Genomic DNA, 17,757 nt, shown 5'->3' with positions numbered 1-17,757 from the left:
TTAAAAGGCATCTGGATAGGTATATGAATAGGAACAGTCTCGAGGGATATGGGCCAATTGCTGGCAAATGGGACTAGATTAATTTAGTATATCTGGTTGGCATGGATGAGTTGGACTGAACGGTCTGTTTCCATCCTGAATGCCTCTATGTCCTATGTATGCTGTATATTCCAGTGATTTGTTGACCAAATTAAACAATACGCTTTTTCAGTTGTTCACAAAAGAAGAATGCAGATTGTTCCCAACCACCCCACACTTGCAAAATTGATCAAAACCTCCACTCTAAGATGTGATTCTATAATTTGGAACCCCAACTGAACAATTTTCAGTATGCTTATTGCTCATTTATGCTTGCACAAAGTGACATAAGTTTATATGCAAAGACCCATTTTCTGTACACAAAGTATTGTGTTCAAACCTTGTACCATTTTTCAAGTACCAAGGAGCTTGTGGAGCCTGTTGCTTTTTTCTGGAAATTCTGAGGAACAGTCATAACAAATTCAAAGCATTACTTTGTTCCTTTCTCCACAGATGCTGCCAGAAACCCTACTGTGTTTCTCCAGCACTTTCAGCTTTATTGTAACTCCCACATGCTGTGCTCCCAATTGCAGTTGTGCTGCTATCATTTGAAATGATGTTGGTGATATGAATTGAGCACATCATTGATAGATGGATAAGTGTCTAAAGTGGACTTAAATGATATACACCAAGGAAACCGGAAAGTTTCAAGACAATTCTATCTCTTTGTTTGTTTAACTGATCTTAGTCATAGAAGTGTTACAATCACCCTTCCCAGACAGCTTGAAAGGCTGATGAATTAAAAATCTATCAATGGATTAATTGGAAGCACACTAGCTTTCGGGGCGACGCTCCTTCATCAGGGACTACCACCTGATGAAGGAGCGTCACTTTGAAAGTTAGTGTGCTTCCAATTAAACCTGTTGGACTATAACCTGGTGTTGTGTGATTTTTAACTTTGTACACCCCAGTCCAACACCAGAATCTCCAAATCATGATTATCGATGGAAGCAGTGATTGCTCAATCATTGTCACCCTTTCAACACTCATATTCTAGATTCACTCAGTCAGGCTATCTTGGTGCATTGGATGCCAAGAGATTCTTAGTCTCTACAAAAAGGAAGAAACGTCTTTTGAAAATATGTTGTTTTAAATGCACATGCTTACCTCTCACAGATGTGGTTAGAGCTGTCAAGTGTTCTGCTGTCCTGGTATTTTCTCCAGTAGGAGTGAACTGTGGGGTTTCTGCAGTCAAGTTCTCATGTGATCCAGTGGTAATCCTTTTTTGGTCAGATTGTGCAGGTTCACATATTTCTTGCTGTGAAGATCCCACACAGGGCTGCAAAGCAGATGTAAAGTACTGAACCCCAAAATCAGAACTGAAGGAATTAATAGAGGCAAGCCCCTGATCAGAATATTGTGATGATGAAGCTTCAGATGCAATTGATCTCCTGGAGCTTTCTGGTGAAGAGTAAGCACTTGATGTTTCACCAGACACAGTTAGTGATGGAATAGAGGGTGCCTGCAGGATTAGAAAAGCATAAGTTTTATTTATTCTCTATCACATTCAATGTAAGATTTTGAGAATATATGCCAGTTTCCATGTATGAAATATATGAAAACTACCATATATGAATAACTACCATAGTTAACTGCATATTTTTCAAAGATATCTCTAAGTTTTCACACACACGAACATTATTAAACGAAATGTAGCACCTAACAAAAGGTTGTTTGATGAATGACTAATTAATCTGGCTGAAGGAGGAACATTGATCAAGAGAAATAAATTCCTTCTCTTTTTTAAATCGTGCAGTGGTATCTTTCACATCCATCTCAACTACAGAAATAATGTCCCTTCTGAAAGACAGCACCTCCAACATAGGAGAAAGCAAGGACTGCAGATGCTGGAGATCAGGGTCAAAAAGTGTGCCACTGGAAAAGCACAGCAAGTCAGGTAGCATCTGAGGAGCAGGAAAGTCGACATTTCGGGCATAAGCTGATGAAGGGATTATCTCCAGCTTCTCAGATGCTGCCTGTCCTGCTGTGCTTTTCTAGTGCCTCGCGTTTTGACTCAGCACCTTCAACATTTCTCATCATATTTAGTGCAATGAATACCAAATGCTAGAATAGAACAGTGAAAGTTCAATAAAGTTTGCAGTAATTTATGTCATGTAGATTTCTAACTTGTTCAGATCAGTTGGAACAGAAGGTGTAATACTTAAAACTGTTACTCTGTGCACATGTTGGCTACATGGTGTGTCTCATGCTCCTGGGGAATAGGAACATCCAGTGTTGTCTGCCTCACCTCTGTCCAATGCAAATAACAATCCCAATGCTACCTCACACAGATTGAATGTCTTTGATCACACACAAGAATAAATTTATTAGCAGAGTGATGATACCTAAATCACAATACTATCCAGTCTAACACTAACAGTGTCAAAGTATGGAGTGCACCTCCTTTTAGGTGTTTGGAAATGTCAACATAAATACTGAATTAATACACCTCTGGTGGGAAAACACAACTAATACTTTTCATACATGTAGAACTAGCAATATCACAAGATCTTGGTAAAATAACCTCTGCCTGTGCTTGACTCTCTGAGAGTTCATGAATTACTATAGACTGCCCATATCACAGTCGAGAAGGTGTTGGATGTATTACAGCTTGTGAAGGTGGATAAATCTCCTGGTCCTGACCAGATTTATCCAAGAAAGTTAGAGAAGAAATTGTGGGGGCCCTGGCTGATATTTTTGCATCATCATTAGACATGGTGAGGTCTGGAAGACTGGAGGCTAGCGAATGTTGTACCCTTATTTAAGCAAGGGTACAAAAAAAACCTGGCAACTATAGAACAGTAAGCCTAACATCTGTGGTAGGTAAGTTAGTTGAGAAGATTCTGAGAGATAAGTTATACATGCATTTGGAAAGACAGGGTTTGATTAAGAATAGTCAGCATAGCTTTGTGCATGGGAGATCATGCCTCACAAATTTGTTCGAATTCTCTGATAAAGTGACCAGAGAAGGCAGGGTGGTAGATGTCTATAAGAATTTTAGTAAGGCCTTTGATAAGGTTCCACATGGTAGGTTATATTGCATGGAATCCCGGGGAACGGACAAATTGGATACACAATTGCCTGGATAGGAAGCAGAGAGTAATAGTGGAACTATGTTGTTGGACTGGAGGCCTATGACAAGTGGAGTGCCTCAGGGGTCGGTGCTGGGCCTATTGTTGTTTGTATTCTATATCAATGATTTGGATGAGAATGTGCAAGGCATGGTTAGTAAGTCTGCAGATGACACTAAAATAGAAGGTATTGTGGATAGTAAGGAAAGTTATCAGAAATTGCAGCAGGTCCTTGATCAGCTGGGGAAGTGGGCAGAAAAATGACAAATGGAGTTTAATATAGATATGTGAGAGGCTGTGCATTTTGGAAAGTTGAATCAAGGTGGGGGTTTTATGGTGAATGGTAGGGCCTTACGAGTGTAGCGGAACAGAGGGAATGTGGAATTCAGGTGCACAGTTCTCTGAAAGTGGAGCCACAGATAGACAGGGCAGTGAAGAAGGCTTTTGGTACACTGGCCTTCATCAGTCAGGGCATTGAGTCTAGAGGTTGGGAAGTATGTTGGAGTTGTTGAGGCTGCACTTGGAGTATTGTGTTCAGTTTTCGTCACCTTGCTATAGGAAGGATGTTATTAAATTGGAAAGAGTGCAGAAAACATTTACAAGGATGCAGGTTGAGTCCGTGATTAAGAAAGCGAATGCAATGTTGTCTCTTATCTCAAGAGGGTTGGAATATAAAAGCAGAGATGTACTACTAAGACTTTATAAAGCTCTGGTTAGGCCCCATTTGGAGTACTGTGTCCAGTTTTGGTCCCCACACCTCAGGAAGGACATACTGGCACTGGAACGTGTCCAGCGGAGATTCACACGGATGATCCCTGGAATGACAGGTCTAACATATGAGGAACGGCTGAGGATACTGGGATTGTATTCGTTGGAGTTTAGAAGATTAAGGGGAGACTTAATAGAGACGTACAAAATAATACATGGCTTGGAAAAGGTGGATGCTAGGAAATTGTTTCAGTTAAACGAGGAGACTAGGACCCGTGGACACAGCCTTAGAATTAGAGGGGGTCATTTCAGAACAGAAATGCGGAGACATTTCTTCAGCCAGAGAGTGGTGGGCCTGTGGAATTCATTGCCACGGAGTGCAGTGGAAGCCGGGACGCTAAATGTCTTCAAGGCCGAGATTGATAGATTCTTGTTGCCTAGAGGAATTAAGGGCTACGGGGAGAACGCTGGTAAGTGGAGCTGAAATGCGCATCAGCCATGATTGAATGGCGGAGTGGACTCGATGGGCCGAATGGCCTTACTTCCACTCCTATGTCTTATGGTCTTATAAGGATGTTGCCAGGACTCAAGGGTCTGAGTTGTAGGAAGAAATTGGACAAGCTAGGACATTTTTCTTTAGTGCGTGGGAGATCAACGGGGATATTATTGAAGAGAATATGATCAAGAGAAGCATGGATAGGGTAAATGCACTCAGTATTTTACTTAGGGTTGGGAAATCAAGGACGAGAGGGCATCAGTTTAAGGTTAGAGGGGAAAGAATAAAAGGGAACCTGAGCAGCAACCTTTTTACACAGAGAGTGGTATACATATGGAATGAGCTGCCAGCGGAAGTGTTTGAGGCGGGTACATTAACAACATTTAAAAACCATTTGGACAAATACATGGACAGGAAAGGTTTAGAATGATATGACCAAGTGCAGGGAAATGGCTTCAGGGTGGATAGACAGGCCAAAGGGCCTGTCTCCATGCTGTAGGACTCGATGACTCAAAAACTTTATGACCATCATGCTGTATTGTTTTTGGTAGCATAGCACTTAAACCATCACAACCACAGATCAATATTACAGGATAATTCACATGCTCTTTTCCAGCAGATGAGCATTAAAAGATTCCAGATAAACTCAATGAGCTTGGAAGATATTATGACAAGGCACTAATGGATTTGCTTTACTAAATTTGTAGCTGACATAGTTCCTTGGCTGTGGAGTCCCAGTTAGACAGGATAGTGACAAAGTCATTTGGTATGTTGCCTTTATTGATCAGTACATTGAGTATAGGAGTTGGGAAGTCATGTTGCAACTGTACAAGACATTAATTCTGCTTTTGGAATACTGCATTCAATTCTGGTGTAAGGCTTGAAAGGGTTCAAAGAAGACTTACACAGATGTTACCAGGGTTGGAGAGTTTGACTTATAGGAAGAGGTTCAACAAGTTGGGGCTATTTTCGTGGAGCTTTGGAGGCTGAGGGGTGACTTTATACAGGTTTATAAATCATGAGAGGCATGGATAGGGCAAATAGCATGCATTAATCTCAAATACAAAAAGACAATAGAAGTAATTAACATTTGTTTTCAGGCAAATTGATAGTGTCTTACCAAAAATTGGACAAATGCCGAGAAATATAACTTAAAAAAAGACAATGGCAAAGCTTTAAAGCAATTATAGCAGTAAGGCTTCTACAACTTCCACAAAATGAAAATCCAACTGATTGCCGGAAAGATTTCTGGCTGTAACAGGCTGCTTCTTATTTGAGATATTTTAGGTGTTGAAGGTGATTTCCTTGAATTCTAGGAGCAGCATTACTGTTTTATATGCTGTTGCATTGTTTTGGAACTTTGGAGAAAAAAAAGAGTCAAACCAACAGCACTTTTAAATGGGAGAGGAACAAACTAAAGCAGCACATGGAGAGGTCAGTGCAGGGGAGAGAGAGAGAGAGCGAGAGAAAGAAAGAAAGAAACCCACACTGCTAACTGACAGAGCAGTGAACCTGCGCAGTTACTGCCTTTGCTGTTGAATTAATATATCGCTGGATATCGGAGCGCATCTGGCAAAATTATCAAACAGTGAAATTCGCTACTGATCTTGGAGGAACCTGTTTGGGAGCGGTCACAGCACAGACACAGATAAGTGAATAGTTTGAAGTGTGGCCTTGGGAAATCTGCAGAAATGAATAGAGTGGGTTCTTTCTTGATAATATGTTTTATTGAGAGATGTCTTTTGATTAAACCTAAAATATAAGCCATAGCTATTAAGTTAGCCTGGAGCAGTATTTTGTAGAGGAATAAGATGGGGCTATTTTCTGGATCTGCAGATTGGAAGAAGCAAAAATGTCCCTTGGTTGAGTGATATAATCTTGTCAGATGTGGGAGTTTAGGGAGAGTTTATATGTTACTGAGGATTATATCTGCAATACATGCCATTGGTTGCGAATCCTATCAGATTGAACGGAATTGTTGGACCGACAGTCAGAGGAAATGAGGAATTTACAAGAGCAATGGGGTGTGATAGCTGGCAGTCTTAGGAAGGGAGAAAAGTTGTTGATACAGTCGCATGGATGGGTTAACTCCAAGAAAGAGAGATTGGCAGATAGTGCAGGAGTCTTCTGTGGCTATCCTCATTTCAAACAAGTTCATTGTTTTGGAAAATGTAGGGAGTGATGGATTCTCAGGGGATTCAGTCTCAGCATGAATAGCCATGTTTCTTGTATTGAGACTGGCTCTAATGTAATGAGGGGTATATCGGGTTCCAAGAGATTGATTGTGTTAGGGGGGCTCTCTAGTCCGAGGCACAGACAGACATTTCTGTAGGCAGCAGCGAAAAATCAGAATGGTGGGTTGCTTCCCTGGTGCCAGGATCAAGGATGTCTCGGAGAGGTTGCAGAATTCTCAAGGGGGCGAGGGACCAGCAGGAGGTTATTGTAAGCATTGGAACCAATGACATAGGAAGAAAAAAGGTTGAGATTCTGAAGGGAGAAGACAGAAAGAGTTAGGCAGGAATTTAAAACGGAGGTCCTCGAGAGTAATAATATCTAGATTACTCCTGGTGCTACATGCTAGTGAGGATAGGAATAGGAGCATAGAGCAGATGAATGCATGGCTTAAGGAGCTGGTGTATAGGAGAAGGATTCACATTTTTGGATCAATGGAATCTCTTCTGCAATAGAAATGACATGTACAAGAAGGACGGATTGCACCAAATTGGAAGGGGACTAATATACTGGAAGGGAGATTTGCTAGAGCTGCTCGGGAGGATTTAAACTAGTAAGGTGGGGGATGGGGAGTGGGACCCAGGAAGTTAATGAGGAAAGAGATCAGTCTGAGGCTGGTACAGTTTGTGGGCGGCATGGTGGCACAGTGGTTAGCACTGCTGCCTCACAGTGCCAGAGACCCGGGTTCAATTCCCGCCTCAGTCAACTGACTGTGTGGGGTTTGCACGTTCTCCCCGTGTCTGCGTGGGTTTCCTCCGGGTGCTCCGGTTTCCTCCCACAGTCCAAAAATGTGCAGGTTAGGTGAATTGGCCATGCTAAATAGTGTTAGGTAAGGGGTAAATGTAGGGGTATGGGTGGGTTGCGCTTCGGCTGGTCGGTGTGGACTTGTTGGGCCGAAGGGCCTGTTTCCACAATGTAATGTAATCTAAAAAAAAATCTAATCTAAAAGTTGAGAAAAGAAGCAAGCCAAACAGTCAGGGAACAGTCAGGGCAGGGAGGGACAACGCAGAGAACAAGGTAGGACTGATCAATTAAACTGTAGTTATTTCAATGCAAGGGGCCTAACAGGGAAGGCAGATGAACTCAGGGCATGGCTAGGAACATGGGACTGGGATATTATAGCAATTACAGAAACATGGCTCAGGGATGGACACGACTGGCAGCTTAATGTTCCAGGATACAAATGCTACAGGAAGGACAGAAAGGGAGGCAAGAGAGTAGGGGAAGTCAGGCTTTTGATAAGGGATAGCATTACAGCTGTACTGAGGGAGGATATTCTCAGAAATACATCCAGGGAAGTTATTTGGGTGGAACTGAGAAATAAGAAAGGGATGATCACTTTATTGGAATTGTATTACAGACCCCCTAATAGTCAGAGGGAAATTGAGAAACAAATTTGTAAGGAGATCTCAATTATTTGTAAAAATAATAGATGGTAGGGGATTTTAACTTTCCAAACATAGGCTGGGACTGCCGTAGTGTTAAGGGTTTAGATGGAGAGGAATTTGTTAAGCATATACAAGAAAATTTTCTGATTCAGTATGTGGATGTACCGACTAGAGAAGGTGCAAACCCTGACCCACCCTTGGGAAATAAGACAGGGCAGGTGACTGAGGTGGATTTTGGATTAGTGGTGCTGGAAGAGCACAGCAATTCAGGCAGCATCCGAGGAGCAGCAAAATCGACGTTTCGGGCAAAAAGCCCTTCATCAGGAATAAAGGCAGAGAGCCTGAAGCGTGGAGAGATAAGCTAGAGGAGGGTGGGGATGGGGAGAAAGTAGCATGGAGTACAATAGGTGAGTGGGCGAGGTGATGAAGGTGATAGGTCAGGGAGGAGGGCGGAGTGGATAGGTGGAAAAGAAGATAGGAAGGTAGGACAAGTCATGGGGAAGGGAAATGAGGAAACTGTTGAAGTCCACATTGATGCCCTGGGGTTGAAGTGTTCTGAGGCGGAAGATGAGGCGTTCTTCTTCCAGGCGTCTGGTGGTGAGGGTGCGGTGGTGAAGGAGGCCCAGGACCTCCATGTCCTCGGAAGAGTGGGAGGGGGAATTGAAATGTTGGGCCACAGGGCGGTGTGGTTGATTGGTGCGGATGTCCCAGAGATGTTCCCTAAAGCACTCTGCTAGGAGGCGTCCAGCCTCCCCAATGTAGAGGAGACCGCATCGGAAGGAACGGATGCAATAAATGATATTAGTGGATGTGCAGGTAAAACTTTGATGGATGTGGAAGGCTCCTTTAGGGCCTTGGATGGAGGTGAGGGAGGAGGTGTGGGTGCAGGTTTTGCAGTTCCTGCGGTGGCAGGGGAAGGTGCCAGGATGGGAGGGTGGGTTGTAGGGGGTGTGAACCTGACCAGGTAGTCACGGAGGGAATGGTCTTTGCGGAAGGCGGAAAGGGGTGGGGAGGGAAATATATCCCTGGTGGTGGGGTCTTTTTGGAGGTGGCGGAAATGTCGTTGGATGATTTGGTTTATGCGAAGGTTGGTAGGGTGGAAGGTGAGCACCAGGGGCGTCACCGCCGCTCCCTCACCACCAGACGCCTGGAAGAAGAACACCTCATCTTCCGCCTCGGAACACTTCAACCCCAAGGCATCAATGTGGACTTCAAAGTTTCCTCATTTCCCCTTCCCCCACCTCACCCTAGTTCCAAACTTCCAGCTCAGCACTGTCCCCATGACTTGTCCTACCTGCCTATCTTCTTTTCCATCTATCCACTCTGCCCTCCTCCCTGACCTATCACCTTCATCCCCTCCCCCACTCATCTATTGTACTCCATGCTACTTTCTCCCCACCCCCACCCTCCTCTAGCTTATCTCTCCACACTTCAGGCTCTCTGCCTTTATTCCTGATGAAGGGCTTTTGCCCGAAACGTCGATTTTGCTGCTCCTTGGATGCTGCCTGAACTGCTGTGCTCTTCCAGCACCACTAATCCAAAATCTGGTTTCCAGCATCTGCAGTCATTGTTGTTACCTGACTGAGGTGGGTCAATGGGGGAGCGCTTTGGGGCCAGCGACCATAATTCTATTAGTTTTAAAATAGTGATGGAAAAAGATAGACCAGATCTAAAAGTTGAAATTTTAAATTGGAGAAAGGCCAATTTTGTCGGTATTAGGCAAAAACTTCCAAAGGCTGATTGGGGGCAGATGTTTGCAGGTAAAGGGATGGTTGGAAAATGGGAAGCCTTCAGAAATGAGATAACGAGAGTCCAGAGACAGTATATTCCTGTTAGGGTGAAAGGGAAGGCTGGTAGGTATAGGGAATGCTGGGTGACTAAAAAAACTGAGGCTTTAGTTAAAGCCTCAGTTAAGAAAAAGAAGGAAGCATATGTCAGGTGTAGACAGGATAGATCAAATGAATCCATAGAAGAGTATAAAGGCAGGAGGAGTATATTTATGAGGGAAATCAGGAGGGCAAAAAGGGAACATGAGATAGCTTTGGCAAATAGAGTTAAGGAGAATCCAAAAGGTTTTTATAAATACATTAAGGACAAAATGATAATTAAGGAGAGAATAGGGCCCCTCAAAGGTCAACAAGGCAGGCTTTGTGTGGACCCACATGAAATGGGGGAAATACTAAATGAGTATTGTGCATCAGTGTTTACTGTGGAAAAGGATATGGAAGATATAGAATGTAGGGAAATAGATGGTGACACCTTGAAAAATGTCCAGATTACAGAGGAGGAAGTGTTGGATGTCTTGAAACATATAAAAGTGGATAAATCCCCAGGACCTGATTAGGTGTACCCTCGAACTGTGTGGGAAGCTAGGGAAGTGATTGCTGGGCCTCTTGCTGAGATATTTATATCATCGATAGTCACAGGTAAGGTGCCAGAAGACTGGAGGTTGGCTAACATGGTGTCACTCTCTAAGAAAGATGGTAAGGACAAGCCAGGGAACTATAGACCAGTGAGATTGATGTCCGTGGTGTGCAAGTTGTTGGAGGGAATCCTGAGGGAAGAATGTGCATGTATTTGGAAAGGCAAGGACTGATCAGGGATAGTCAACGTGGCTTTATGTGTGGGAAATCATGTCTCACAAACTTGATTGAGATTTTGAAGTAGTAACAAAGAGGATTGATGAGGACAGAGCTGTAACCATGATCTATATGGACTTCCGTAAGGTGTTCGACAAGGTTCCTCATGGGAGACTGGTGAGCAAGGTTAGATCTCATGGAATACAGGGAGACTAGCCATTTGGATACAGAACTGGCTTAGAGGTAGAAGACAAGAGGGTGGTAGTGGAGGGTTATTTGTCAGACTGGAGGCCTGTGACCAGTGAAGTGCCAGAATGTTCGGTGCTGGGTCCACTACTTTTTGTCATTTATATAAATGATTTGGGTGTGACCTTAAGAGATATTGTTAGTAAATTTACAAATGACACTAAAATTGGAGGTGTGGTGGACAGCGAAGAAGGTTACCTCAGATTACAACGGGATCTTGACCAGATGAACCAATGGGCTGAGGAGCGGAGGATGGAGTTTAATTTAGATAAATGCGAGGTGCTGCATTTTGGGAAAGCAAGTCTTAGCAGGACTTATACACTTCATGGTAAGGTCCTAGGGAAGACCTTGGAGTGCAGGTTCATAGTTCCTTGAAAGTGGAGTCACAGGTAGATAGGATAGTGAAGAAGATGTTTGGTATGCTTTCCTTTATTGATCAGAGTATTGAGTATAGGAGTTGGGAGGTCATGTTGTGGCAGTACAGGACATTGGTTAGGCTACTGTTGGAATATTGCATGCAATTCTGGTCTCCTTCCTATTGGAAGGATATTGTGAAACTTGAAAGGGTTCAGAAAAGAGTTACAAGGCTGTTGCCAGGGTTGGAGGATTTGAGTTACAGGGATAGGGTAAATAAGCTAAGGTTGTTTTCCCTGGAGCATTGGAGGCTGAGGGGTGACCTTATAGAGGTTTATAATATCATGAGGAGCATGGATGGGGTAAATAGACAAGGTCTTTTCCCTGGGGTTGGGGAGTCCAGAACTAGAGGGCATAGGTTTAGGGTGAGAGAGGAAAGATATAAAAGAGACCTAAGGGACAACATTTTCATGCAGAGGGTGGTACGTGTGGAATGGACTGCCAGAGGAATTAGGTGGAGGCTGGTACAATTACAACATTTAAAAGGCATCTGGGTGGGTATGTGATTAGGAAGGGGTTGGAGGGATAAGGGCCAGGTGTTGGCAGGTGGAACTAGATTGGGTTGGGATATCTAGTCAGCATGGACGGGTTGGACTGAAGGGTCTGTTTTCGTGCTTACCATCTCTATGATTCTATATCTTAGTATTTAAATTATCCACAAAATCTGTACACTGATTCTTCACATGTTTATGTTGTACTACACATTTACCTGCTTTTCTTCTAGTTGGGATGTATTTGATAACGATGAGTCCTCTGGTGGAATGTCCACATCTTCTTGTTCACTCTCACTCCAACATTCTGCAGGGAGAAGGAATTCACCAGAAGATGTGGTTTGTTGAAAATCTTTGACTGACAAGCTGAACATTTCAGAGAATGTTCTCAACTCATGTCAACAAATGCACATACCTCCATTTTTTGGATCCGAAGCTGGAAGAACATATTCAATAGCAGCTAAACCCATTTTATTGATCCACCTAAAAGATTAATGATGGTTATAGTTTGCTGTAATGCATCTTGAACTCTGTACATTTTTTGCTAATGACAATGAAACTACCAATTTATCTTCCAAAGTTATTCATTATTAAATGCAAGTATCACTCTCCCTATCCAGTCTTTAACAATTCTTTTAGAATGTGTAGGCAATACTGTTTTCAGATTCCAGCTACACAAGTATCCTTATCTATATATGGTCGGGTAATGTATTTGGAGTTGCTTCACTAGGTCACAGTGTCAGTATAACCCATCTGCACAAGGGAGGTAGCACCTTCATTCTGGTGTGAATAAAGCTTTCCAGTCTATTTGACACAAAAAGATCCTTGCTTCTTTTCAGGAATGGAAGCAATTTAGCTTGAAGTCTTAATTTCTGGACATTGGTCTGTGATCCCTGCCAGAAAATGAATTCATGCAGCCATTGGGTAAAGGTAAGATTGGTGTTCTCATGAAAGGGGATGACTTAAACTATTAACACTTTCTTTCTACATAGATACTGTCTGTCCTCTAGCATTTTCATTATCAACAGCAGTTATGTTCCCAGTGCTGGCAATCACTTGCTAACAAGGCTGGAATAAAAACAATGGATCAGTTATTCTGATGGCATTCCAGCAGTGTGGACAGGAATTACATGTTGGAATCACAGCAAATCCCTGACAAAATTGACTCTGAAGAAATTGCTTGAAAAATTGAAAATTATGGTAGGCAATTTCCCTGCATCTTGAACCCTCATGAAAAACCTCTTAATGTCAGAAACTTCAGACTCATTTAAGCTTAAAAATTACTGAGGAAAACTTCGAGAGATTAAAATATTCTCTAACTGCTGGCTGACTATTCAATTGAACCCAAATTCACTACTGATCCTGCACCCAGCTACACTCTTCCCCCCCAACCTCTGAGAACCCTCGAGACATGTCACCTACCACCCTCTGACCCAACTCAATTGCCACAAAATAATCCTCACTTCCTAAACATCCAATACCACATCTCTGACCTGACCCCACTGGGCCCAACACCTCTGACTCAACCTCAAATGACTAGAACCTATCCACCAATTGCCCCCCTGCCTCCACCCCATCGGCTTGATACACCCTTTGAACTGACACAATGCCCTTCTGAGCTGAACCCCAACCACTAACTGATGCCCTGACTTAGCCTGAGCACTCATTCACTTCCCTGAAATCTTACCCACCTTACTCTACTCCCTCACCTTACCTGACACCCTAAAGCCTTATCTATGTGGCACCTTACACCCCTTGTTCACCTGGCATTTTTTTTGCCCTCACATACCTGGTATTCTACTCATATCCCTGGCCTTTCACCCATTCAGTACTCTACACGCCTTGTAAACCTGGCACCTAATTCACCTTACCCACATAGCATCTTTACCACCCTCATCTACTTGCATGCTATACTCATGTTTACCTTATATACGTAACCCTTCACAGTAGATTTTAAAGTTTTAGAAGACATTGAAACTGTACAAATACTGTCCGGTGGTTCTCAAAGGGGACATAGATTCTGTGATGACATGCTACACTTGGGATTCCTGGACAAATTTATAACAGGAGGACCCTGTCCAGGAATCTCCAACACAGAAGTCTCTAAAAGTGTTTTTTTAAATCTGATCATAATATTTGGGCCAATAACTTTTTAATGTGAGTTACAGAAGACTGTTAGCTATATTTCATGAAGATGAGGTATCAACTTTCGGTGATGAAGAACAAAAGTTCATTATCCTATTTAGGTCTCTTTAAAATCTGGCACTCTGAAGTGTACTGAAGTATTTATTCGTTGGTCGTTTAATTCAGATTTCATTTTCAAATCATTGAAACATGGCAACACAGGATACAGGATTGCCAGGTATAACAAATGTGGGAAATAAAAGAAACGTAATAATGACAATAGAGAAAAGGATGTAACTAATAATATGACCAATACATTTTCACTCATGTTGAAATCAAGTTTCACTTCTCTTCCCTACTCAAACTCATTCTTTCCTAGTACCTCCTTGCCAATCTGCTTTATATTTCCTACTTCACTCTCCTAGTTTTCAAACACTCAAGTTAGAATTACAGAATTACTTCTTCCTTTTTCCCCTGTTATGTCAGGTTTGTTGATGCCCTAAAATATGGGTCTTGGTCCTTCAGTTTGCTCTCTTGATTATAAACAACATTGAAACTGGAAAATACATCAACATCACTGCAATGGAAACACAAAACAGCCCCACCACCAAGTACTTACTTGTTCATTTCAACAGCATTCTCCGCAGCAAAATAGAACTTCTTGGATTGTGGATGGCTTGCCTTTATTGCACTTGATTAAGGGAATAGAAAACAAATAATAAATACAAATTTCCATTGTAAAGGTCAAACTGCTGATTTTTCTGGACGTTTTGCTCCCAGTTACCATTGGATTCAGAAATGCTTGCATTTATTTTAAAGAGTAGTGAAAACAGTAGTGTAAAATGTCAGTGATTCAATTGGAATAGAGATTTTGATAACTTCTGATCATTGTAGTTCAAATAACTGCATGAGTATTGACAATTTTTTAACAGCTCCTTATGTTATTAAATTATTTGTCCAAAAAGCTGATCTAAAGTGAGACTTTGACTTTGCCTGTATGTTATTAGCTTAATCATGTAATTGTATTGGCAATGTGCATGTTATTTATTTCATTCTTCCTAGTCATTCACAGTACCAGAACCAGCTGTTTAATGAATTGAATCAATGGTTAGTGTTCCATTCAGCAATCCAATCAGTTCCATTCCCTTAGTCTATCCCTGTCATCATCAAGTTAGTTCTTTCAGATGCTCATTCAATTTTCTTTTGAAATCATTTGTTATCTCTGCTTTCATCAACCTCGGGGGCAGTACATTCTAGTTCATCACTATTCAGGATATAATGAAGTTCTATTTTGTATTCTCCCCTACATCTCTTGCTCAAAACATCAATTATCTGCCCTCCAGTGCTTGCACCAATGGGAAGCTTTTCCTTATCTGGCTTATCCAAACCTGCTGTGATCCTATACTTTAACTATAACTCCTTCAATTTCCTTGTTTAAAGGAAAACAACTGTGTAGCTAAAGTCCTTCATGCCTGCTGCCATTCTGGTAAAGCTCCCCTGCACCATTTCAAGGAACCCCACATCTTTCCTAAACTGCAGTGAACAAAACTGGACAGAATATTCTAGTTGTGGCCTAACCAGAGCTTTATTCATCTTAAAATGTTGTGTTAGTACTTAATGCCTCTATTTATGAATCTCAAGATTCCTTACACTTTGCTAATTCCTCTCTCAATATGTCTTGCCACCTTCAAAGGTCTATGTACATGAATCCCGAATGCATGTCTGTCCTTGCACACAATTTAAAACTTTGCAATTGAATGGAATCTTTCGCTCTTAGCTTTTAGAAGAGCAGGCAGGGGGAACATAAGTGGGCAGAAGACAAAAAAAATCAGTTACCTGACAACTGGTCAAAGCTTTGGTATTAAGTTCGCAAAACTCTTCAGGTGGGTAGGCGTTCCTGACCATCATGGTCAGCAAACTGTTTTACATTCATCAGCATGTTATTAACATCTCACTGGAATTATGCTCACTCGTGCAATAAAACAGAAAACACATAAATTCATAAACACAACCATACTTCGAGTGTACCTGATGGGGCAGACTGCTTGATCCAAGCTCTGATGAGTACAAATGTCTTGAGTAACTCAGCTGCTTCACAATTAAGATGCTTCTTTTGCGCAAACACTTTGCAGAGTAAAGGCTGAAGCCTGATTGGGTCAACCAGCTCATAAGAAGGCTCAGTCAGATGTGATCTTGCTTGTAACCCTTAACCCTTACACCCCCCACAACACTATCTTGACTGGGTCAACAAGTCTGCCCAAGTGTGACAGCCACACAGGTTGCACTGACCACAGCTCAACTCAAAAGGTTCAGATAAAGGTGGGTGAGACTGAAAAGAAAGGAATTTAAATGGTGTGTCTGTTCAGGACAATGGAATGAATTAATGTTATTTCTGCAACTATAAATTCTGATACAGAACAGGAATGAGAAAATATATATTCAGCAAAAAGAAAGGATATGTTAGCATGAGACGTGATTACAGAACAATGGTGGATGTATGGGCAAACAGGAAAAACATCTGTTTTCCCCACTTGCACCGAGACACAGGAACAAACCCTAATTAAAGAGGTCAAAGTGGCCTCTGGATAGAAATAGATGCTGATAGAAGAAAAGATATGCCTAATCAATGACCTACAGTAGACTGACGTTGAACACCCTTATGGGAGTCAGAGATAAGAGTTTGTCATGGACAAGACAGGATAAACAGTTGTGGGATAAGTCTTAAGGAAATGAGTGACGTAAGCGGAGCAGGGAACAAACAATGGAATAAGGAAAACATATGGGAAAAAAACTGTATAAATTGCAAGAGTTTGTTGGGGTTTACTGTGCATTTGTAATTGCCGTACCTGGCAATTAGACAAGGCACCCACTTGCAAGTGTACAAATAAACGACTCGGATTCAGATTTTTGGTCTCGGACTGAAATTATTAAAGTGAGTGAGCTTTTGTTTCTCACAGGAAGGATTCTGGGAAATGAGGGGAAGAAACTCTGATGAGGAGGAAGTGAGCAAATAGGAGGAGACAAAGCCCACAGAGATGGGAGAGAAAAGGGATCGGCAAATAAAGGGATTGTTGATAGTAGATAAGTGATAACGTGGGTCACAAAATTAATTGAAAATGTGTTGGCTGTGCTGAATGCAGCCTATTTCATGATAAGACCTGTGGTCTGTGGGTAGATAATAAACAAGGAAGAAGGTGTTCATGCTCTTAAATTATTGAACTTGATGAAAGTGAGGACTGCAGATGCTGGAGATTAGAGTCGAGACTGTGGTGCAGGAAAAGCACAACAGGTCAGGCAGCATCCGAGGAGCAGGAGAATCGACATTTCGGGCAAAAGCCCATCATCAGGAATGACTCTTCATCGGGGTGAACTTGATGTTGAGTCTTGAAGGTTGTCATGTTTTCGAGGGAGAAACTCCAGAATGCATGGCCAATGAGCCCAGTTTGAACCCCTCAGATCAATTCTGGGCAGTACAGCCCATGCATCCACTAGGACGATCATTGAATAGATGATTGGAGTTTTGAAGATGTGCTTCCACTCCTGGACTGCTGAGCAGGAGCACTCCAGTACTGGACAGAGTCTCTACAATAGTGATTGTTTGTTGCACCCTGCATAACCTAGCTCAAAAATAGGTGTCATGGAAGGCAACACTGGTGATGAGGATGCTGAGGAAGCCAGGGTGCTATTGAAGTGAGGCAAATGACAGAAACAGGTAGCAGCTAGATTTGAAGACAAATGACTGCATATGGTCAAGTGAACAATCAGAGCTACAAGTTTATGAAGGTGTTGAGACATTCTTACGCTCAAGGGAATACTTGGTTTATAAGTTTCAAGAAGTAAACTACATTGTTTAGCATAAATTGTAAGTTAATTCATTCCACTTGTACCAATAGCTTCCTGCTCCATTTCCTGGCCAGATCATCAATATGG

At 42.2% G+C, this 17,757-nt stretch overlaps 1 protein-coding gene across 1 annotated transcript in view; it reads right to left on the bottom strand.

Annotated features, from left to right (window-relative positions):
- ipcef1 (interaction protein for cytohesin exchange factors 1) overlaps positions 1-17,757 on the bottom strand; it is a 103,747-nt gene that overhangs the window by 34,972 nt on the left and 51,018 nt on the right. The window contains exons 6-9 of the mRNA XM_087991447.1: positions 14,447-14,518; positions 12,119-12,186; positions 11,922-12,010; positions 1,186-1,540 (exon numbers count right to left, since the gene is read on the bottom strand). Coding sequence (XP_087847573.1) covers positions 1,186-1,540; positions 11,922-12,010; positions 12,119-12,186; positions 14,447-14,518 — 584 coding nt within the window. The remainder of the gene's footprint in view (positions 1-1,185; positions 1,541-11,921; positions 12,011-12,118; positions 12,187-14,446; positions 14,519-17,757) is intronic.

This window comes from Chiloscyllium plagiosum, unplaced genomic scaffold, assembly GCF_037043375.1.
Source record: "Chiloscyllium plagiosum isolate Xiang-an unplaced genomic scaffold, Cpla_swu_hap1 HiC_scaffold_10, whole genome shotgun sequence".
Taxonomy (NCBI): Eukaryota; Metazoa; Chordata; class Chondrichthyes; order Orectolobiformes; family Hemiscylliidae; genus Chiloscyllium; species Chiloscyllium plagiosum.
Note: the sequence above shows the minus strand (reverse complement) of the source record. Positions and strands in the feature narration are given on the sequence as shown.